The sequence below is a fragment of the Uranotaenia lowii genome, chromosome 3, assembly GCF_029784155.1.
Source record: "Uranotaenia lowii strain MFRU-FL chromosome 3, ASM2978415v1, whole genome shotgun sequence".
Lineage (NCBI taxonomy): Eukaryota > Metazoa > Arthropoda > Insecta > Diptera > Culicidae > Uranotaenia > Uranotaenia lowii.
The window spans coordinates 167419581-167438916 of record NC_073693.1 but is presented as its reverse complement, the minus strand read 5'-3'; the positions used below and the strand labels follow the sequence as shown (position 1 = coordinate 167438916).

The 19336-nt window shown below is 34.8% G+C and overlaps 1 protein-coding gene across 3 annotated transcripts in view; it reads right to left on the bottom strand.

The window, feature by feature from the left end:
• Window positions 1–17751, bottom strand: part of LOC129755048 (homeotic protein distal-less) — a 166390-nt gene extending 148639 nt beyond the window's left edge. For 2 of the 3 annotated variants that reach the window (XM_055751353.1, XM_055751352.1), the window contains exon 1: window positions 16573–17751. In XM_055751353.1, the coding sequence (XP_055607328.1) occupies window positions 16573–16679 (107 nt within the window). In that variant the 5' untranslated portion in view covers window positions 16680–17751. The remainder of the gene's footprint in view (window positions 1–16572) is intronic. The other variant, XM_055751354.1, reaches the window with a different exon arrangement.
• Between the last annotated feature and the right edge of the window lie 1585 nt (window positions 17752–19336).

Here is a 19336-nt window from a genome sequence, read left to right as displayed (position 1 = left end):
AAACATAAGACATTACTAAAATATTTAAAGTTATCAAATTTGTTCAATTAAGCTCAAGATAAACTTTGTTGGTAGTTTTGTTTTGATTTCAAATCATATTATATTGGTGTACGATCAATATCTTCCAATCTATGTTAATGTGGCGTAAAACTTCACAAAGAATGTATACAAGCTAACACAGGTACATTCCCGATGATCGATTGATGATAGATGGTAGCATGACAGAGCAACAAGCAAGTAATACCACACTGGTTTCCGACACCTTTTTCAAATCACAGATCGCCACCCAATCGTACATATGTATCCCCAGTAAGCTACACATGTGCAGTTTGTAAGTACACATAATCGGTCGAGAGAGTAGCTTAGCATCAGCAGCAGAAAAAAATTGCTATCACACTCATTGAAAAAATCGATGTTCGTCCAATTAAGCAATTAATTATACGCGATTTAACATGAAGACGGCGGGAAGGCGGCGTGGCTGCCAGGAATGGAACCAGATGGTTGGTGGTGGTACAATTAACACCAAATCAGTGCTGCCAGATGAGCATGTTGCTCGAAGCCATTAGCTGAGGCATTAGATTGGTGCCGACGGACGGAGAGGGTTTTCAACCAACTAAATACTAGGTAACTCCATTGGTAATTGTTTCATTTGAAATTTACCACCCCGCAACTTTGGAAGAAAAACAATCACTGGAATGCCACAGCTTCCGACCACCTTGCTTGACAAACGATGACGGATCCGACATTTGCCGATGTGAGCTATCCCTACTAGAAAATATATGACCAACGCAATCGATAGCGACGGCTGGCGTCTGTCCGCCATCTTCCGGCGATCGCGCGCTCACTTCACAAAACACGTGATTCATGAAATTTCTGCCTAAACTGTTTCTGCCCGCCGCATCGTGCCATCATACGCGTGCTGAGCATTCTCCCATTTGAATCCCCGAAGCGAGTTGCTGGCTGGCTGGCAAATACTTAATCGACTGGGTGGCATGCAAGAAGCTGAACTTGTTACTTATTCATACCCATTTTCCACCGATAATTAATACTGCTAATGATAATTATTAGCACTCTAAGACGGTGGCGGCAAACCATTAGCTGTGTTCGAGTGTGTGGCTGAGTCTATATTTTGTGCGGTACCGTGTTAGGTTAGGGCAAGGTGGGATCATCAGTGAGTTATTTACTCTCTAAGTTTGGCCACCCGGCTTGCAGAAATCAGCTCTTCATTTAACTGACCAATGGATTTCATGCTTCATGGTGACCTATAAATTGGATGGCTGCTTAAAACTGTAACAGCTACGGATGGTATTTCAGTTTTTCCACAGGTGTGGGTCATAGTCCTGTCAACACGTGAACAGTGGTTTACTGATCCAAAATGCTTACAATAATTTATTTATTGATATCAACCAGCACCAATTGAAATTGGGCGTTTTTTGCGAGGTTAGAAAAAGATTTTGAGAACCAAATAAAAAAATTTGATTTCTGAATCACGCAAAAAACTTGGAGAAAGTATAGAATTTAACACAGTGAAAAACCTATTCTAAATTAGCTTTCATATGATTTGTAATTAATATTGCAATTTCCCGGACAATTGACCCCTTTAATCGGAAGACCTGATTATTCAGATGGAGCTGGCAAAATTGAGAAGAATTTTTCACTATCTATTAAACTTCAGGTTACTCATGAAATCTTGTTAATTTTCAAATAACTGCCCATTTGTTTCAAATAGTGTCAATTCTTTTCTGATTACTAACCACTATCTATAGTTTCGAAATAGAAGTTCTAAATTCCAATGCTTCGCGCAGCAATTTATTATTGGATTTTTTTTATTTCTAATAATCGCTGACGTATTCCACTTTTCGAAGATACGAAGAAACATTTTTTTTATTCAATCCTTAAGACATTTATTATAACAAAAAAAAAGTCTTAACCATATATCAAAGAAAAACAATCGTTTTACTAGCTGAATCTGACTCCTTAAGCTCTATTTATTGAGTTCGGGAATCCAAGAATTTTTCATTCGTTTCCCAAGAATTCCCGAAACTTTTTGATTCTGTACACTCGATTTCATTTTTAAGATAATTTTTCCAACAGTTCGCAATATTCCAGAGTGCGCATCAATCGACTTGAAGAATATTGTTATCCCAGTTAGAAAGTGCCACCCAACTTTCTAAAAAAAAAAGGCAATTCAGACGATAAAATCGGACTAAACAGGTACATTTTTCCTACAGGGAGTTTGTATCGGAAAAATGGTGGTTTCGCCACCTAGCCTCGGTATTGCGAACCTGCTGAAGTTGACAAAAAAAATAAGCCAGAAAATGATCGAATATTTGTTCTAAGTTTCCTGTCAGTATGATCAGTGGAATAACTCCTTCTACTTTATCTAGATTTTGACCCTTGAATGCCTCTTAATAAGAGTTTTTTAAACGTTTTCAGTCTACTTTCAGATTTTTTCCCATTTATTTTTTTTCGTTGTAGAACCTAATGAACCTATAAAACGCTGTCCTGCATTTTTAGCCAATACTTTTTCACATAATTTGTTATACTTTTGCTGTAATATTCAAAAACCTGCGTAATATACATCTTTTTAATAAATTTGACACTGTATATCACAGAAAATCTGCAAGTTATGCACCATTAAGTATTTTATGGAAAATATTCTGCTTAACTTTTTCAACTAAAGTAATATAAATATTGAAAATTATAATTCTTCAAGTTAAGTAGCCAGAACTTTTTCAGCATCCTTGCTATAAATTGGCATTTGCATAAAAAAAATCAAGAAAAAAAACTTGAACAAACAAAAATTTTATTCGGTAATATAATCAAGATTTTACTATGCATTACTATGTATGCACTTGATAACAGTAAAGTTGCTGTTCGAACAGTTTTTATCATACGTTAACCATTATCTGTCGAACTATCGCATAAAATTCCAATGTTGTAAGGTTGACATCTTAAACGTTAAGCCCCTTATGCAGAAATTTCATAGATTTCAACAAAATAAATTGGTCTCATATAAGCACAAAAGGGCGAGTTTACATTTTCCAAATGAAACTGAGCGAATTAAACGAGAATTTTTAATTTAGCTGGCAAAAGTGACCCATAATTGTTACAGCATCCACTAAATTCCACACAATAATGGATAACTTTTTTCGCAAGCAAAAAAAAAAAGCTTGGTTGCTAGCTTAGGGATACAATGTTCTTTTTCTATCAAGAAATGGACGCAATCTTCTTTTTGTGAATTTTTACCAAATGTTCTCTTTTTTTTTCGGTGAAAGACATTTGATCAGAATTCTTCTATTTTATGAAGTTGTTTCACATCTTATGCAAAAACTACGTTTGGAATACAGCTAACAACCAATTACTTCAACATCTTTGTCGATTCAATAGAAAAATAAAATCCATGCAAGAACCTAGCTATGCGCCTGAATGATATGAAATATTAGATCCAAAGGATAGGATTTGTCAATGTATTTCGTTTAAGGGGGCATCCATTTATTATGTAACGCTATCAGAGGGGGAGGGAGTAAGCTCGAGCGTTACGAATTGTGACATAGAAAAGGGAGGGAGGGGGGGTATGATCATCGTTACGTAACGATTTTTCCTTCAAAAATTTTAATTTAAATCGCAGCTATTTTGGTGTCATGCAATTTTTGCAAGGGAATGATGAGCAAACCAAATTTGTTAAATTTGTAAGCTTCAACAGCTTAAAAGCCGCAGCCCGTGGCGTAGATGATATCCTTCAAGTCTTCTAAGCCAGCGGGCATGAGATCGAATCCCGGTCACAGCATACCAAAGGAACCAGAATTCCCTTAAAATGGTTTCATAGAAGCTCTCGTATCTTTCTGAAGAGAATGATTGCCAGCCCAAAATTTAAGTTCTTAAAGCAACTTTGAAGTTCGTTTAGGTGGCTGAAGAGCATGCAATTCAGCTTCTAAGAGTATGTCAAAAAACATCTGCGCACCGAAAAAAATCCGGGTGACAGATTGCCCTGACAACCAGATGACAGATTGCTAGGTTACCATTCTACATATCTGGTCTATCTCATTGATTTTAATTATATGATTTTGATTACAAAAGCTACTTACGCCTTGAGAATTGAACCGCAGCTCTCTTGGGTTACAATGAAACTCACCAGCCTCTCGACCAACCCAGCAATAAATCGTTGCCAGTGTAATAATTAGTATTTAAACTCAATATCATTTGAGATGATTGAGCGAATTGGTCAATACATTGTACCTTATTTCGTTTAATGGACTTTCAGTACACTTAATGATTAATAGTAAAAATTCTCATCATCAAAAAATTATTCGAAATCTAAACATTGATAAGAAAAAATTCGAAAAATTCTTGCATTCCATTTGTAAATATAAGTAAAAATTGATATAAACAAAACAAATGCCAGGACAAGAAATTGGCAGACATTTTTGACATGCCGCGTAGAATTCTCATATAGGTTCTCTAAAACACCTAGAAGTATCTTAACGGTGCGTTAGAAAGTAATAAGCGAAGTTAAAAGGTAATTACCTCCTTGAAAGAAGTTGCATTGAAAGCGCTTAGAGGATCCGTTAACAATAATTTAACCTTTCAAAAGGCGATGGAAGTTCCTGAGTAACTTTCACGTGACAAGAGTCACCTGAAGCTCCCGTGAATCTTTTTTTCAGCCATATGTGAACTTCGGAGTTCCAGCTTTAAGATAAAACGCGACCTTTGGTTGCTTGGGTACTTAATACACTTTCTGTGGGTTAGTGGTTTCAGCATTTATAAGATGCTAGCCATCATATCTTCGAAAGATGTAAGCTTAGAGCTACGAAAAAGGAATCTCTTCGCGGAAACATTATGTTTCGTTGAGATCTTGTATGTGTTTGTGTTCGTTTAAAAAAATATGATTTTCTCTTTTCCTCTTATACAGATTCCAAAAGAGGCTTCTTAAGATCGGTATTGAATATTCATGAAGTAACCATTGGAAAACCGAATTTAAGACTCCCAAGAAGTCATTTTCATTTTAACGAATCTTACTAAGCGAAGTATATTTTTTAAAACAAGTTGTGCTTTTTAGCAAAATAAAGTAAATAAAGAACATCAGTTACGAGCACAGAGCAACTCGAAATAAGACAATCAAGAAGTGTCTTTTCATAAAGGTGAAAAATGTAAAAAAAAAAGTCAACTGTGTTTCTACAGACAAAAATTATATCCTTAGTGACAATTATTGTGCAAGAAGATTTGAAAATTTACCAATATGGAGGTAGGTTTTTTCAAATGCTCTATTTATAATAACATTTTGAATTAGATTGCAATCAAATCTGACTTTTTTTTAAAAATCTGTCAATTAAATATTTAACTATCAGAAATAAGTTATTTACTGCGAGAGAAAGTATCATTAAATTTATCTTTGTAGAAAGGCTAAACTTAAAGCTGCAGAATTCAGCACTGAATAGTTTTGAACTATATTGGCAACGAACCGCAAAGTTTTTCAAAGCAACTTTCTGCAAATGTCCCTCACATTTCAATATGTTTTCAAATTGAGCCATCTTCATTTTATTGATTTTCCATACCTTGTTTTGTTTTGGTGTTACTTTTTATTTCTTTTTAAAAATCTTTTCGATAATCTGTCCTGTGTTGGCGATTATAATAAGGTAATCACCTAGGTTGGGGGAAATTCGAATGGTCGCTTTCCTAATTAATTGAGGGTTCATAAAATTCAAATAAAAAACGCTTAGCACATGTCAATACGAATTTCCTCAGGAAATGTCTGGGAACAGAGGAGGTGAAGGTAAAACGAAGATCGCATCATTTACCAAAAATGACTCCTAATCTATAACCTCTCTTTTACTAACACAACCCATTCCTGAGATACTTGAATATAGATTCGCAGACGTATAGACGGTTTCTACGGCTGGTGAAACAGACTAATGATTGTTTCAGAATTTTTCAATAAAGTTTTGAACAAAACTGGAATGACAGGTTCATTGTTGATACTAGAAAGTATTATACAAACAATCATTTCTTTATCCCTGATTGACTACTAGGACTTGGCCGGCGTTGTTATTGATCATTTTCTAAAGGGAGAGCATAAGTTTTATGCATTGATAATGAATTGCTTATCCCAAGCTGCATTCTTTTGACCCTCGTTTAAAATATATGGTCTCGATCAATCACGTAATAGCTACCATTGGCGATGTATTCATTATGTTTTTTTCCAATTCATCAAAGAATTACCGTAAACTGAAGGAACTTTGATCGCTTTTTTCATTCATTTTTGAATATTTTGGAAGGGGTTGCTTTTTCGTAATACCTAAAAGTTTTAAAACACTTACTCGGGTGATGAGTAAAAAACATGATAATTGGTTGCAGTAAATCCAAACGACATTGGTGGGTATAATTAAATGTTTGCTACAAAACCAGATTTAGATTTTCGGGGTAACTTTGATCACTATGGTGCCTAAGGAGCCTCAACATCTTCAAAATCATTATTATGGTGCCATTTAGCACAGAAGGCATAAACATTAGTAACAGTAATTTTTGTTAGGACTAAACTGATTTTTCTAACGTTCAAAAACATTTATAATCAAAAGATGGACAATAGACTAGTTCACTTTTCGGCTTTTTTCGCTGATCACAACGCCACTTACAGGGTTTGATCCTCATTCATTTTCAAGTACTCTGGCCGAATTTGAGCTCATTTGAGCAAGTTTCCAGCGTGCGCTAGGAGTTTTATTGAAAAAAGTCCATTTTTCTGGAAAATTTTCGTAGATGTGTTCTAGCAAGCTGTTGTTAATATAAAATGATAATTTTATAGTGCTCGGTGATTGGTATGACAAGCATTCGTATGGACCTGTTTTAGATGATTGACTAAATCAAACCGAAAAAATTTAAAAATTCATAAACTACCAACTTTTACAGAAAATTTACTTACAAGTTAAGAGCTTAAAATCAGTAGTAAATAGAAAAAAAATATTTTCGTTATTAACTTTTCATAAAAAGATAGCCTTATTTATAACCTTTAATTTGATGTATAACACTTAATTATCGCAACAGTACAAGCAAAGATATTCAAACATTCACATCACATTCTTTGAATCATAATGTTGTCTCCATTCAAGTTTTAGCATCATGCAACCTGCAAAACGTGGCATCAAGAGGACTTGCTTACAACTTGATCAAAGCGCGCGCTTTTTTAACTCCTGGCCCCGTCATGGGGTACTTGATTGAATAAAATATCCTTTCTTGTGCACAAGTTGGTGTGGAGTAAACTTGAATGAAAAATATTTTTTCAAATCAAATTTGTTGCATAGATATTTGAATAACTTGGCTAGCACTCTCGATCATTAAGTGTTATACATCAAATTAAAGGTTATAAATTAAAGGTTATAAATAAGGCTATCTTTTTATGAAAATTTTATATCGAAAATATTATTTTTCTATTTACTACTGATTTTAAGCTCTCAACTTGTAAGTAAATTTTCTGTAAAAGTTGGTAGTTTATGAATTTTTAAATTTTTTCGGTTCGATTTAGTCAATTATCTAAACCGGGTCTATACGAATGCTTGTCATACCAATCACCGAGCACTATAAAATTATCATTTTATATTAACAACAGCTTGCTAGAACACATCTACGAAAATTTTTCAGAAAAATGGACTTTTTTCAATAAAACTCCTAGCGCACGCCGGAAACTTACTCAAATGAGCTCAAATTTGGCCAGAGTACTTGAAAATGAATGAGGATAAACCCTGTAAGTGGCGTTGCGATCAGCGAAAAAAGCCGAAAAGTGAACTAGTCTAATGGACAATGTTGCTGCATACATCTAGGGGTAAAAATTAAAAACATTTCTCAATTTTTTCGGCCTCAAAAACAAATGAAATTTTGCCTTCATGTAATTCCCAAAGTTCCTCACACTGTTCCTATGTATTTTTTTTCTTCAAATTAAACCATTTGATAGGTTTTTAACCATTTTTACTATACGGGCTTTCTCATGGAAAATCACCGTTTTTCTATCAATGTCCAAAAATTATCACCAAATGACCATAAAAATAGCACTTTAACTAAACTTTAACAAAGAAAACAAGTTGAACTTTCACATAAATAACCCATTTGCTCCTAAATGCAAAAATTTGATCAGGAGTGATGTTTGTTTGTGAGTCTTCGAAAAACCAGATATTTTAAGATTTTAAAATTACATTTTAAGTAAAATTAAAAATCTTCTAATAAAAACCAAATTCAGCTTATTTGTAAGTCAATTTATTGACTTTCAAACGTTGCAAACAGTTTTCAGATATTTTAACTTTTAATTTAATCAATGATGATTATCTGCAAAAAAAAACATGATGATCAAAGTTACCCCGTTGATCAAAGTTCCCCCAGTTTACGGTATCAGAATCAGAATGGGGGTAGGCTTAATAGCGGCATGTTATCCAGTTTATCCCTCAGTTTACGGTACATTGTTTTCAAAATAATGTTAGTAAAGCATTTTGGGTTCAATTATTTCAGTTGAATATGAGTAGTCAAACAAGCGAAGCTTAATTTTTTTTTGCATTTCTTAAGTTTTCAGAAAAAATATTGTTTCGTGGGTTAATTCTTGAAAAAAAAAACATTATTGAAACAGCTGATAAGCTTATATTTTCACTGAGAACCCATTTTATATGTCGTTCCATTCTTCACAATTTTGCATTTTCAAACAAAAAAAAACCTTTGTGATAAATCACATTATATGCTTTAGTGTCTATTTCCTTCCCCAGCCGGATCCTTTTTATAGAGAGCCCCAATAAATAAATCATAAAGTACAATAAAACGGATAGTAGCATGTTTTATGAGCTCCAAACGAAACAGTGCAAGAGCACGTGCTTCGTTCTTCATGGGACTAGAAAAAGCGCCTTCCAGTACTTCACCTCGATTCACCAATCCTTGGCTCAGTTCATCATAGCTTTGTATAGCTAGAATTTTGTGATTAGGATTTTTCAGAACACTGAACGAAGCTCCTGCACGAAAGGGTTACTGCAGGGTAAGTGTTTATAAATCAATTCCGACCGAGAGTCGTAAACGGAAAATAGCTCACTTTCCATCCCTTGCCATATCGGCACAGCCGGCTGAAGCAAAGGGCACGAATTCCGGGGGCATCGAGAATCGGGTATCAATAAATCAGACAAATAAAACTTCATGGTGTTAAAGTGGTTTTATAGCCTCTATCAGAGGAGCCAGATTTATTTGCCTCCTTTGCGTGAAGGCTGGCAAACAAACAAACAAACAACAATAAACATCATAATCCTCGACGTTTGTTGGCAAGCAAACAGCAAGCAGCACCCGAGCAAACAAATGGAGAATTTCAACCATCAAATCTATTCACAAACAACCGAAAACACTTATTCAGACACTTATCCTCCCGAAGCGATCCAGGTAAATATTTATCAATATAATCACATTTGTGTATATTCATAGAGGAGAAAAAAAAAGTGCTGGAGTCTATCCTCGAGATGATATCCGAGTAAATCAACATAGCTTTTGTGTACAGCATTCAATGAAGCGACTTTGCGTAGCGAGCTCCCGAATTAAAAAAAAAAAGAAATAGGTACTCAAGATCGAGTTTCATGTTTGCCTTTTGCTGCTGCGAGCCTGAGTCCAAATAAGACATCATAAAATTTTTAATGATGCCACCTCTATCTCGCGGTGTTGCCTTTTTGTATCGATCGGTGCGCCATCTTTGCCGTGCGTGTGCGTTCTCATAATTGGAATGTAGACCTATCTAGCGAAGACATATCATAGGGAATACTACCAACACAACTTTTCGCAACGTGGAAGGAAACCATTCCGATATAATAATTTTACCGAGTTCAAATATAGAATTCATATACGATAGCCAAGATCACATGTTAAAAAAAAATGAAATATCAACACTTTTTTTGTGAACTCAAAATGTCCTTCAAAGACTTTTGTCATGGAATTGATTGTTGATGTTGTGATTCGATGAAATCGAAGCGAGTTATATTAGCGCTTTTAGACGGTTTTTATTGAATCAGTTGTCTTATATTTGATAGCAAAAATTTCTATTAGATGTTTTTAGTTGAATTTATGAGTCGTTAGCTCACTTTGCTTGTTTTGAAAAGGTATTGATAACTATTTCCAGAAATTTGTTAATTTTTGAGAGTTAAGCTAAGTCCAGTAAAAGTATGTTAACACTAAAATCCAAACGAAAAAATATGAACTAAGGTATATTTTTGTAAAACTTTATAAAAACTCTTTTTTTTCAGGTTTACTGCAGATTTCATGTTGGAACTAATATCAATTTCTACTTTTTGCCAACACCACCGCCTTCGATTTTGGCGAAAATTCCAAAGGAGGAAATAAACAAAGTTTGTGGATTTAATTATAGAATTTTATAAATTACTGTTAAATTCAAACAGTTGGAAGAACTAAAATCAAACTATAGCAAATAGGATTTTTTATACAGTGTTTTCAAGTAATTGAAATTAAATAACTCGATTTCGCGATTCTGTGCAATAAAGATTGAATGCAATTTTTGGTGCAGGAGGAAGGAGAAGCGGATAAAAAAAATTCAAATTTCCTATAAATTGGAACAAAATTTGTCCTTTTTGTTCCAATTTATTGGAAATTTGGATTTTATTTCTCTACCTGTTTCCTCCCTTCGTGTTTGTTTAACTCCAAGTGACTATTTGTGAGGATTTCGAATTTTCTTCGGCCTTCAATAAATAAAGAAGGTTTTATATGTAAAAAACACTAACACACACACTTACAAAAAATTCACTCAATTCTGTTCTTCAAAATGAACATAGATTATGTGCAATTTAGTGAAAATTTCTCGAAAGCAGATACTGGAAATTAAACGAGATACCTCTTCCAGGACTCTCTAAACAATTTTTCTTCAAATCTACGTGCTATACCAAAAACTATTCAAAAACTATTCTAGTTTAGTAAACAAAAATTCTGGAAACCTATCAAATTTTATGTTTCCTTTCAGTTATATTCAGTTTCTGTAGTTAAAAATACTTCTAAAGGATTCTCAAATTTAAGATCAATGAACCTGAACGTTTTTCGAAAACTATCCGAAATTACAAAAATGATTTAACAATTTTGCTAAGGTTTTTTCTAATAATTCTCACATGTTGATAGATATTAGAGAACTATACTAGAAATTCATGCTACAAATTCTATTGTGAATAACTTTTGTTTGCGTGGATGGAATTTATGAAAGTTTTCAGCAAAGCTAGCTAGATATATTGCGTATGTATGCAAAATTAAGTGACAATCAGTCAGTTCTGAGTTTAACCGGCCCGGACAAGAGAGGATAAATAAATGGTTAGCTTAGGCTATAATCATTTCGAATTTTCTGGTTCCAAATTTGATTATAATTATTGAAATTGTGATCGGATTTTGGATCCTGTACCCAGTTTATAATTCTTGATTTGCAATTCGAATCATCGTTGGGACAAAATCATGATTTGAATCTTGGATTCACATTTTAAACTTAAATTAGATCCCCTTTTCATGTTAGGATCTCATCATTTCGGAATATGAAAAATATTCAAAATACCAAATCGTTTTTAGGATTAGATTTAGATTTTTTAACCCCTAATTCTACTGCAGAGTTTAAACTTGAAAAAGTTCCATAGTGGTGATTCCCAGTGGAAATACCAGAAACAGTTTCATCATTCGGAATATTCATTCAGATTCACGAGTTGAATAACGAACAAATAATTGAAGAAAGAATTCATTTTGAAAACTATAAATTCAAAATTCAAATGTAAGACCTCTGATTAAGAATTCTGTTACAAAATTCGGTATTTAAGATAAGAATTTTAAAACTTTTCAACTGGAATTAGTATTTAGACATCGATTTCAATTCAGGAATTAAAATTTTTCATTCAGGTTGAAAATGCAGAATTCAGATTCGAAATTAACACTTGAAAATCTATTCAGATTTAGCTCGAAGTTTATATTTAAAAAAAATCATTGTTTATTTATTTTCCCATTTCATATTCAATCAGCGTCAGTTTGAAACACATAACGTTATTGAAAAAAAACTAAATTGTGTTTGAATATTGCGTTCTTTAAAAAATCTAGATTTAAATTTAAAATATTTTTGCAGGATTTTCAAAAGAAATAAATTGTTAATGATACATTTTGATGATAAAAGAACTCTTTAAGTGAATATTCAGCTGGAAATATATTTATTGGTTTGTTGTTTGACATTATTTGACCCTATTGTAAATACTTAAAAACAAGGTTTAAACTTAAAACTCAAACCGAGTTTACAGTAAAGTTGCCAGAATTTTTGCAGCACGAATCCGGACCGGACAAACAGGGCAATTATTTATAAAAATCTAGCAAAATCCTGGCATTTGATTTCAAAAGTGGCGACCATAAATCTAGCAATATCCGGGAATTTTTTTTTAAAAACACATAAATTACTCAAAAAAATCAAGAAAATAAATGCAAAAAAATTTTTTCATCAAAACTCATCGAAGGATTTTTAATCGCATTTAAGGCTTCCAAAAAACCTTTCATGGTTATTAAAAACAAAACTTGCTCCAAAAATTTCGTTTTTGAGGCGTCCGTTGTTTTTTTTTTTGTAATTTGCCAAATAAAGAGAATAAATCCGGGCAAAATCCGGGCATTTTTCAATGAAATCTGGGCAACCGGGCCGGGCCGGACTGTTTGTTTTGTACTAAATATCCGGGTTAACCCGGATAAAACCGGGCAATCTGGCAACTTTAGTTAACAGGAGTTAAAAATAAATCTGTTTTTAAATGGAAACTTAATCTCTCAATACATTAAAAAGCGCTACGAAATCTTAGCCGATAAACTATTATGTTCGACATTCTATATCTCAGAAATATCATGTGCATGTGGGAAAAAAACAAATCATCTCCAGGAACTTCGGTGGCAGAAGGTTCCGATTCCGGATTCCCAAGCGACCATTCCGTATTAGTACCTACATTTCTTTCACAATTGTTCAGATATACATTATTCAAGCAAAAATGTTATAGAAAAAAATTTGTCACCATTTTATTCAATCTACAACGTTTCAGTTTTTTAAAAATATTTTTACATTCACTGTAACTTCTTAGAGTTTTTTTTTCGTTTCGATTATAGTCGTTTTACCATCATTATAGCATTCGCAACTTTATCAACGTTGCAGTTGGCGGATCGTTATTGAAAAACTTATCCGGTACAACTGTGTTCGATGTTTACTCTTGGGCTTGAACTCGCGGATATCTGCTCAGGAGACAACAGACTTGCCAACTGAGCTATATTTCAAGCCCGTCGTAACTTCTTAGAGTAATATATTAGAACTTTGACACATTTGACAAATTTATGTAGATATTTTGAACAGATAAACAACTTTGTCCAAGACATCAAAGCTCTAATTTGAATAACAAAAAAGTTGGCATTTTTATCTCGCTATTGGTGGACCCCTTGACAGTAAATTGTATACCAAAATATACTCCTTATGAAATCGGACAATATTGCCCAAGACATCAAATGTCTATCTCTTCATTTCTGAGCACTATTAATTTAGTACAGCTAGATTGGTGCAGTGGCTTGCTAAATAGAACCCTGATAATAATATTTTCAAGAAAAATAGACTTTTTTCACAAAACCTTATTGCGCAGAACAGAGATTAGTTCAATAGATCTCAAATTTAGCAGAAATACTTGAAAATGCATGAAGAACAACCCACCTTCGGCTTTGATCTGTAATAAAAAAACGAAATGTGAACTTGTTTAATGGTCATATTTTGATCAATTTTATTATACCTAAATGAAGTTTATATGCTAGATTTTGCATACAAAAATTTCGTCAATCTCTTATTTCGCTTTTCAATTTCGCTTTTTTCTCTGACCGTCAATTTTGTACGCCTCTTGACAATGAGTACTGAGAGCGAGTTCACTGGTGTTGGGAAAAAGTGGTAGAAATTTCGACATTTTGAAAATTTTACCATGCAAAAATGTTTTCAAGATCCTTGGGCGTTGTATTTTTTTACAGCACAGTTTATATTCTAGCCGTATGTGATAGAAATATTGCTATTTTTCATCACAGCATGCGAAACTACAACACGTGTTGTTAAAAAACTTGAAGGCCACAGATCTTGAAAATTTTTCTGCATAGCAAAATTTTTGAAATGTGCAAAAAGTGACAAAATTTCTACCACTTTTCTCAACACCAGTGAACTTGCTCTAACGGAATTAACTTATCAAAGCAATCGTGTCATTTTGAATTAGGAAACAAAACAAATGAAAACATCATGGAGCTTGAATACGTTCGATATTTTAAGGTAATTCTTGAAGTATGGCTTTGATAATATTATGCATGCAGAAAAAATCCAAAATATGAGCGCTAATAATCAAAGCAGCTTTGCCTACTAGCGACACGTCGCATACGTCGCGACGTTGAAAATAATAACGACGCAGCGCGAGTTTCCTAGGAGACTTGGAGCATGCGATTGATGGCCTAAGGAAAATGTACAGTAAATAACATAAACAATGTTCGAGTACTACATCAAAATCGCCTACTGGACTTAAAAAAGAAAAACAAACCTACGAATGACAGGAATCCCGCTAGTAAAAATGCGTCGCTAGTCCTACTGTCGCTATTCGGTTTGGTGCTATACACATAATATTTTTTTTGTAGATCAATCGCGGGGTTCTATTTTACAACGAGGAAGTCTTCCAGGAAAGACTGGCAGAGATGATGTAGTTTGTTAATTGTAAGTTTAAATTTAATGGGAAAAAAATCTGTGCACTGTCAATTTTCATTCTATTCTAGAATCAAGTTTCAAAAAGCTGAGCTGTATGAAACCTATTCCGGAATAGTGATATTCGGTCTCTGCGACATCGGCTTTTCTTGAGTACTCGAGTTATTAAAAATAGCAAATACATTAAAACTGGAAGGATAATCTTATTATTTAAAAATAAATGATAAGATTATTCGAAATAAAGCGAAATTTTCAACAATTTCATACAAAATCTATTCGGTATCTGTCCAAAACCAGTTATAAAATGGACATCATTTCGTTAAAAATTGAACTTTTGTAATAACTGAAGAAAACGGACATTAAAACAGACTGCTACAAAAGTATCTGGGAAAATGTTTCACTAGGGTCTTGAATCGGGCATATATCTTAGTTTTGGCGGTTTTGGACCTTTTCTCCGAACTAATCTTGCAACGATTTGGAATATTCTACAGTCTAGTGTGGACGCCGACTAAAATTTCGCTAAGCAAACGTCGTCACATTGCAAAGCAGGTAATATGTGTAAACAAATAATTCAAGAACGTACAAAACAAGGTGTGAACACACATTTTTTTTTTTATTTTTACATTTGAAGAAATGTGCAGGTGAATCTAGTTATTCAAGAAAAGTACAATATAATACAAATTAAAAACTTCGAAGATTCAAAAATTTTGCTCGGATATGAAACGAAATATGCTTGAATACCTCGTTTCACAACCCAAATTTATACAAAGTACAAAGAACCGTGTTGCGGATTGTAGAAGAGATTGTTTAAAAACTAAACTTTTATTTCAGGAAGTAATAAGTATCCAGGAGTGGAAAACAGAAAAAAAAGAAAAAAGGCGCTTAAATGTCAAATTGATCTGATTAAGTCGCCGACCACTGAGCAGGCATCAAATTTTGTTCATTAGGATGACCATGCTTAAAACTTTTTTTTAAGTCGTTGAGAGAGTTTTACATTGGATAAGTTTATAAGTTCCACCAAAATGAGCATGCCTCATCTATGAAACAACAGCTTTGTTGATTTTGTATGGTTTCGGCACGAATTTTTATCATAAACGATTACAAATCTTTTCAAAAAGTACTCATTTTTTGTAGAAAAGTAAAAAATTATTCCAAAATGCTGCAGCAAAATTTCTATTTGCCTAACGTAGATAAAAATAAAAAGCGGCCACTTTGACAAAAAAAAAATTGATTTAGAATCTCAGAATAAATATGACTTTCCACCGTGTACTTTTCGATTTGGATTTTAATTTTCATTCTGATTTAGCTAAAAACGAAAATATCTCGACCCGCATAAACACATTTCAACTCTTCCAAAATCCGATGTTGCGGCTACGGCCGATTTGAAACCCTTTTTTATAGAGCGGTAAAGTCAGTTTGAAAATCCATTGTATTCAGTTTTTGCATAAGTAAAATGAACTCCTTGCGATAATACTTCCATTGTTTAAGAGTTTGAGTGATTTTGTTGAAAAGAAAATTGCATTTCTATCAATTTAACTGATAGTCATTCGACACCGCGGCGCGCGGTATTCTAAAGACTGTTTAATTAATCACAAATCACCTATTGGAAGGACGACTAGCAATATTTTATATTAGAACCTGTGCGTCGGTCATGGAATATTGATGCCAAATAATATTACCCTACGCGTGAACATTTGAAACTCATGTTGGTAAGGATATTCTCTGACTTTAAAAACAGTTCACCAGTTGCACTCTTGGAAACTACTGCTACTGATTCCTCAAACATAAATGCAAACTTCGATTTCATTCTCTTTTTTTTTTTAAATATAACTTCTTAGGAATTTTAACAGAAAAACACTAACCCATGCTGCTGCAGCTCGACGAAGGCTGACTTGCCGGGAACGGCCGCCCCAGCCGTCGCTCCACCATCGAGGTACTTTGGCGTGTGCGGTGCATCCGGGGCGTCCATCCCGGACTGCGGTGTGCTGGGGGAGCCCTCGTAGGGGCTCCCCAAATCCGTGAAATTCAGCGTGTTGCCGCCGATTGAGGCCACTTTTTCGAAATGAATCGTAATGCCGTTTTCTTCGGGCCCGCTCGACAGCCGACGCACCGGAACACGGGAACTGTTTTCCGATCAACCGATCTAACGCACTTTTTGCACACGAGGTTGCCAAGGTTCACTTCGCGGCTTTGGTCAGGGTTTTACTCACTTTAGGACCCGTATTGCACTTTTCTTCAAAAAAAAAAACACTGAATTCGGTAAAACTCTGCTAGATTCACATACGGCCCTCACTTTATTTTGCGTAAACTTTCACGTGACGATTGGGATCAGCTCTTTGGAAAAAAAACGGACGTCTGTGTTGTTCGCTTTCTTTCTATCTGGTCACTAAAGCGTTGAGGATGCTTTCGAGTCTCGAAACGCCAGTGTTGTTTTGTTATCCTTTTTATGCTTTCCTTACTTTGGGTTCTTCACAACGCTGTTGAGGCTTGTTTTCACACACTTCCCGGGGTTTCAACAAAATAGCACACACTCCCTGGAAACAGAAAAACGACCCAAGAGACTCCCTGCCGTGTTTGTTCCTGTTCCAGTTTCCAGATCTCACTAGGTACTCACTCACTTTATTGTTGTTTTAAGGTTCGGATTAAGACTCAATACGCTCCCGTTGATAGGCACCACAATGAAGTGATGAATTTTGTTTGTCAATGACCTGGTACCTTTTTCAGCCAATCTATCACGGGATCATATTCTTGTTTGCCGTTTGCAAGTCACTATTAGTAGATTTATGTTTAATATCACAACTAACTATCTAGTAAGGAACACAGAGGGGAGTAAATGTAACCTATCGATTAGCGCGCGACGTAAGATTCAATTTCGTCTGGTCATATTGATCATGATCCTCATAATTGGCGCTGTCGGATATCTCACTCCTGTACGGCTGCGGGGGCTTATTGTTGATATAATTAAAATCAATTTTCATTCACGGTTGCCGGTTTCATTCATACAGAGGCCACTCACTGTGTAACGTGGTTACATTTCTGTATATATAAATAACAATTAAAATCGAAAATAAGACATTTCTGTACATATAATTAGATAAGTTCACGTTAATTATTTATTGTTATTGTTTATCAATATTGTGCCGTTCTAATGAAACGATCAGTCGACATGCTTTCCGTCATATGTTCTATGCCATACAATCTTTGGTACAAGATTTCATGCAACTTTTATTCTGCTTTCGCATACAACATCCGCTTTCATGACTCAAGTGATCGAGTGTCACCTCTCGAGATTCTTCTCAGAGATCCGAATAGGTTCGGTAATGAAAGGGGGAGATGGCTTGTTGTGGAAGACACAAGGAGATTCCCAATGTCATGCCGAGAGCATAGCTGGAGTACACGAACTCAGGTTCGAAAGTTCGATGACCGGATTCGTAGGTCATCGGATTTCCCCTCCAAAGGTCAAAGGATTTTCCTACTTGCGACCTAACTGAGGATCCACGGAACGAAGCTCGATCACTTTGATCCAGACCGTGGTTTAGGCTAAAGCGAGGATTTCCATTTTTGTTTTGTTTCGCGAATTGTCTAGTAAAAGTAAAAGTCCACGTGAAGTATCTTGAGAGTTAGGTGTTAATTGTTCTGTTCCTTTTCCCATTATAGCTAGACTAATTAGGCTAGGAATTAGTGTTGTGCGTGATTAATTCCGTTGTGCGTATGATAATCAAAAAAGGTAAAAATTCAACTGAATTCTGTGTGTGAGCTGTGTGTGTTAATTCTTGTGGAAATATCGTCCGACATTTTATTATATAGGGAACCATCACCACAACCGTTCTAGCGATTGATAAGCCCCATCGGAACCTCGTTAATCCAGCCACGGGAGGCTTCAAGGTTTGCCCGACGAGGCCACGTCGGAAGCGGAACCGTCCGTCACCACACGGTTTTCCGTCAGCCGGAACACCAAACATCCGGCTAATTTGATATTCGCCACCTGATTCACCGAATCAACTCCTGAGCCATCACCATGTAAGGTCCCACAACAACAACAACAACAACAACAACAACAACAACAACAGTAAGTTTTTCCCGGACAAAGAGCCAGATCGCTCTGCTTCATCGGCATTGAGCCAAAAACGGTACCGTAAGTAGAGCAAATCCGAAAAATGCGCATTTAAACAAATATCTGGCCCCATGATAAAATGATACACACACAGTTTGGAAACTTTGCAAATTAACAGTTTCCCATTTGAGAAGCTTCGCCCATAAATGCCATTCTCAAACCAAAACCGCACAACTAGGGAAAGCAAGACAGCACAGGAACAAATAGAACAGATATGTAAATATATAAATAGAAACCAACAACAAAACCCAAAAATACGTTTATAAATATAAAATCAACCGCTGAATGTAGTCATTAAAGTAACTTTAGTATGCTTGTATATAGTTCCTTTGAATAAAATTGTAGTTATGTCGTCCTAAAACAATTATGTTGATGTAATTTTATTGAGCTTTCCCCCTGAACAATTGCGTCTGGTTCGAAAAGGTATTTCACGTGTTTTGTCCGCTTAGTTTCTAGAGTTTGCTTGTAGTTTTTTCTATTTTCTTTATTTTACTCCGGGATGAACTGCTCGG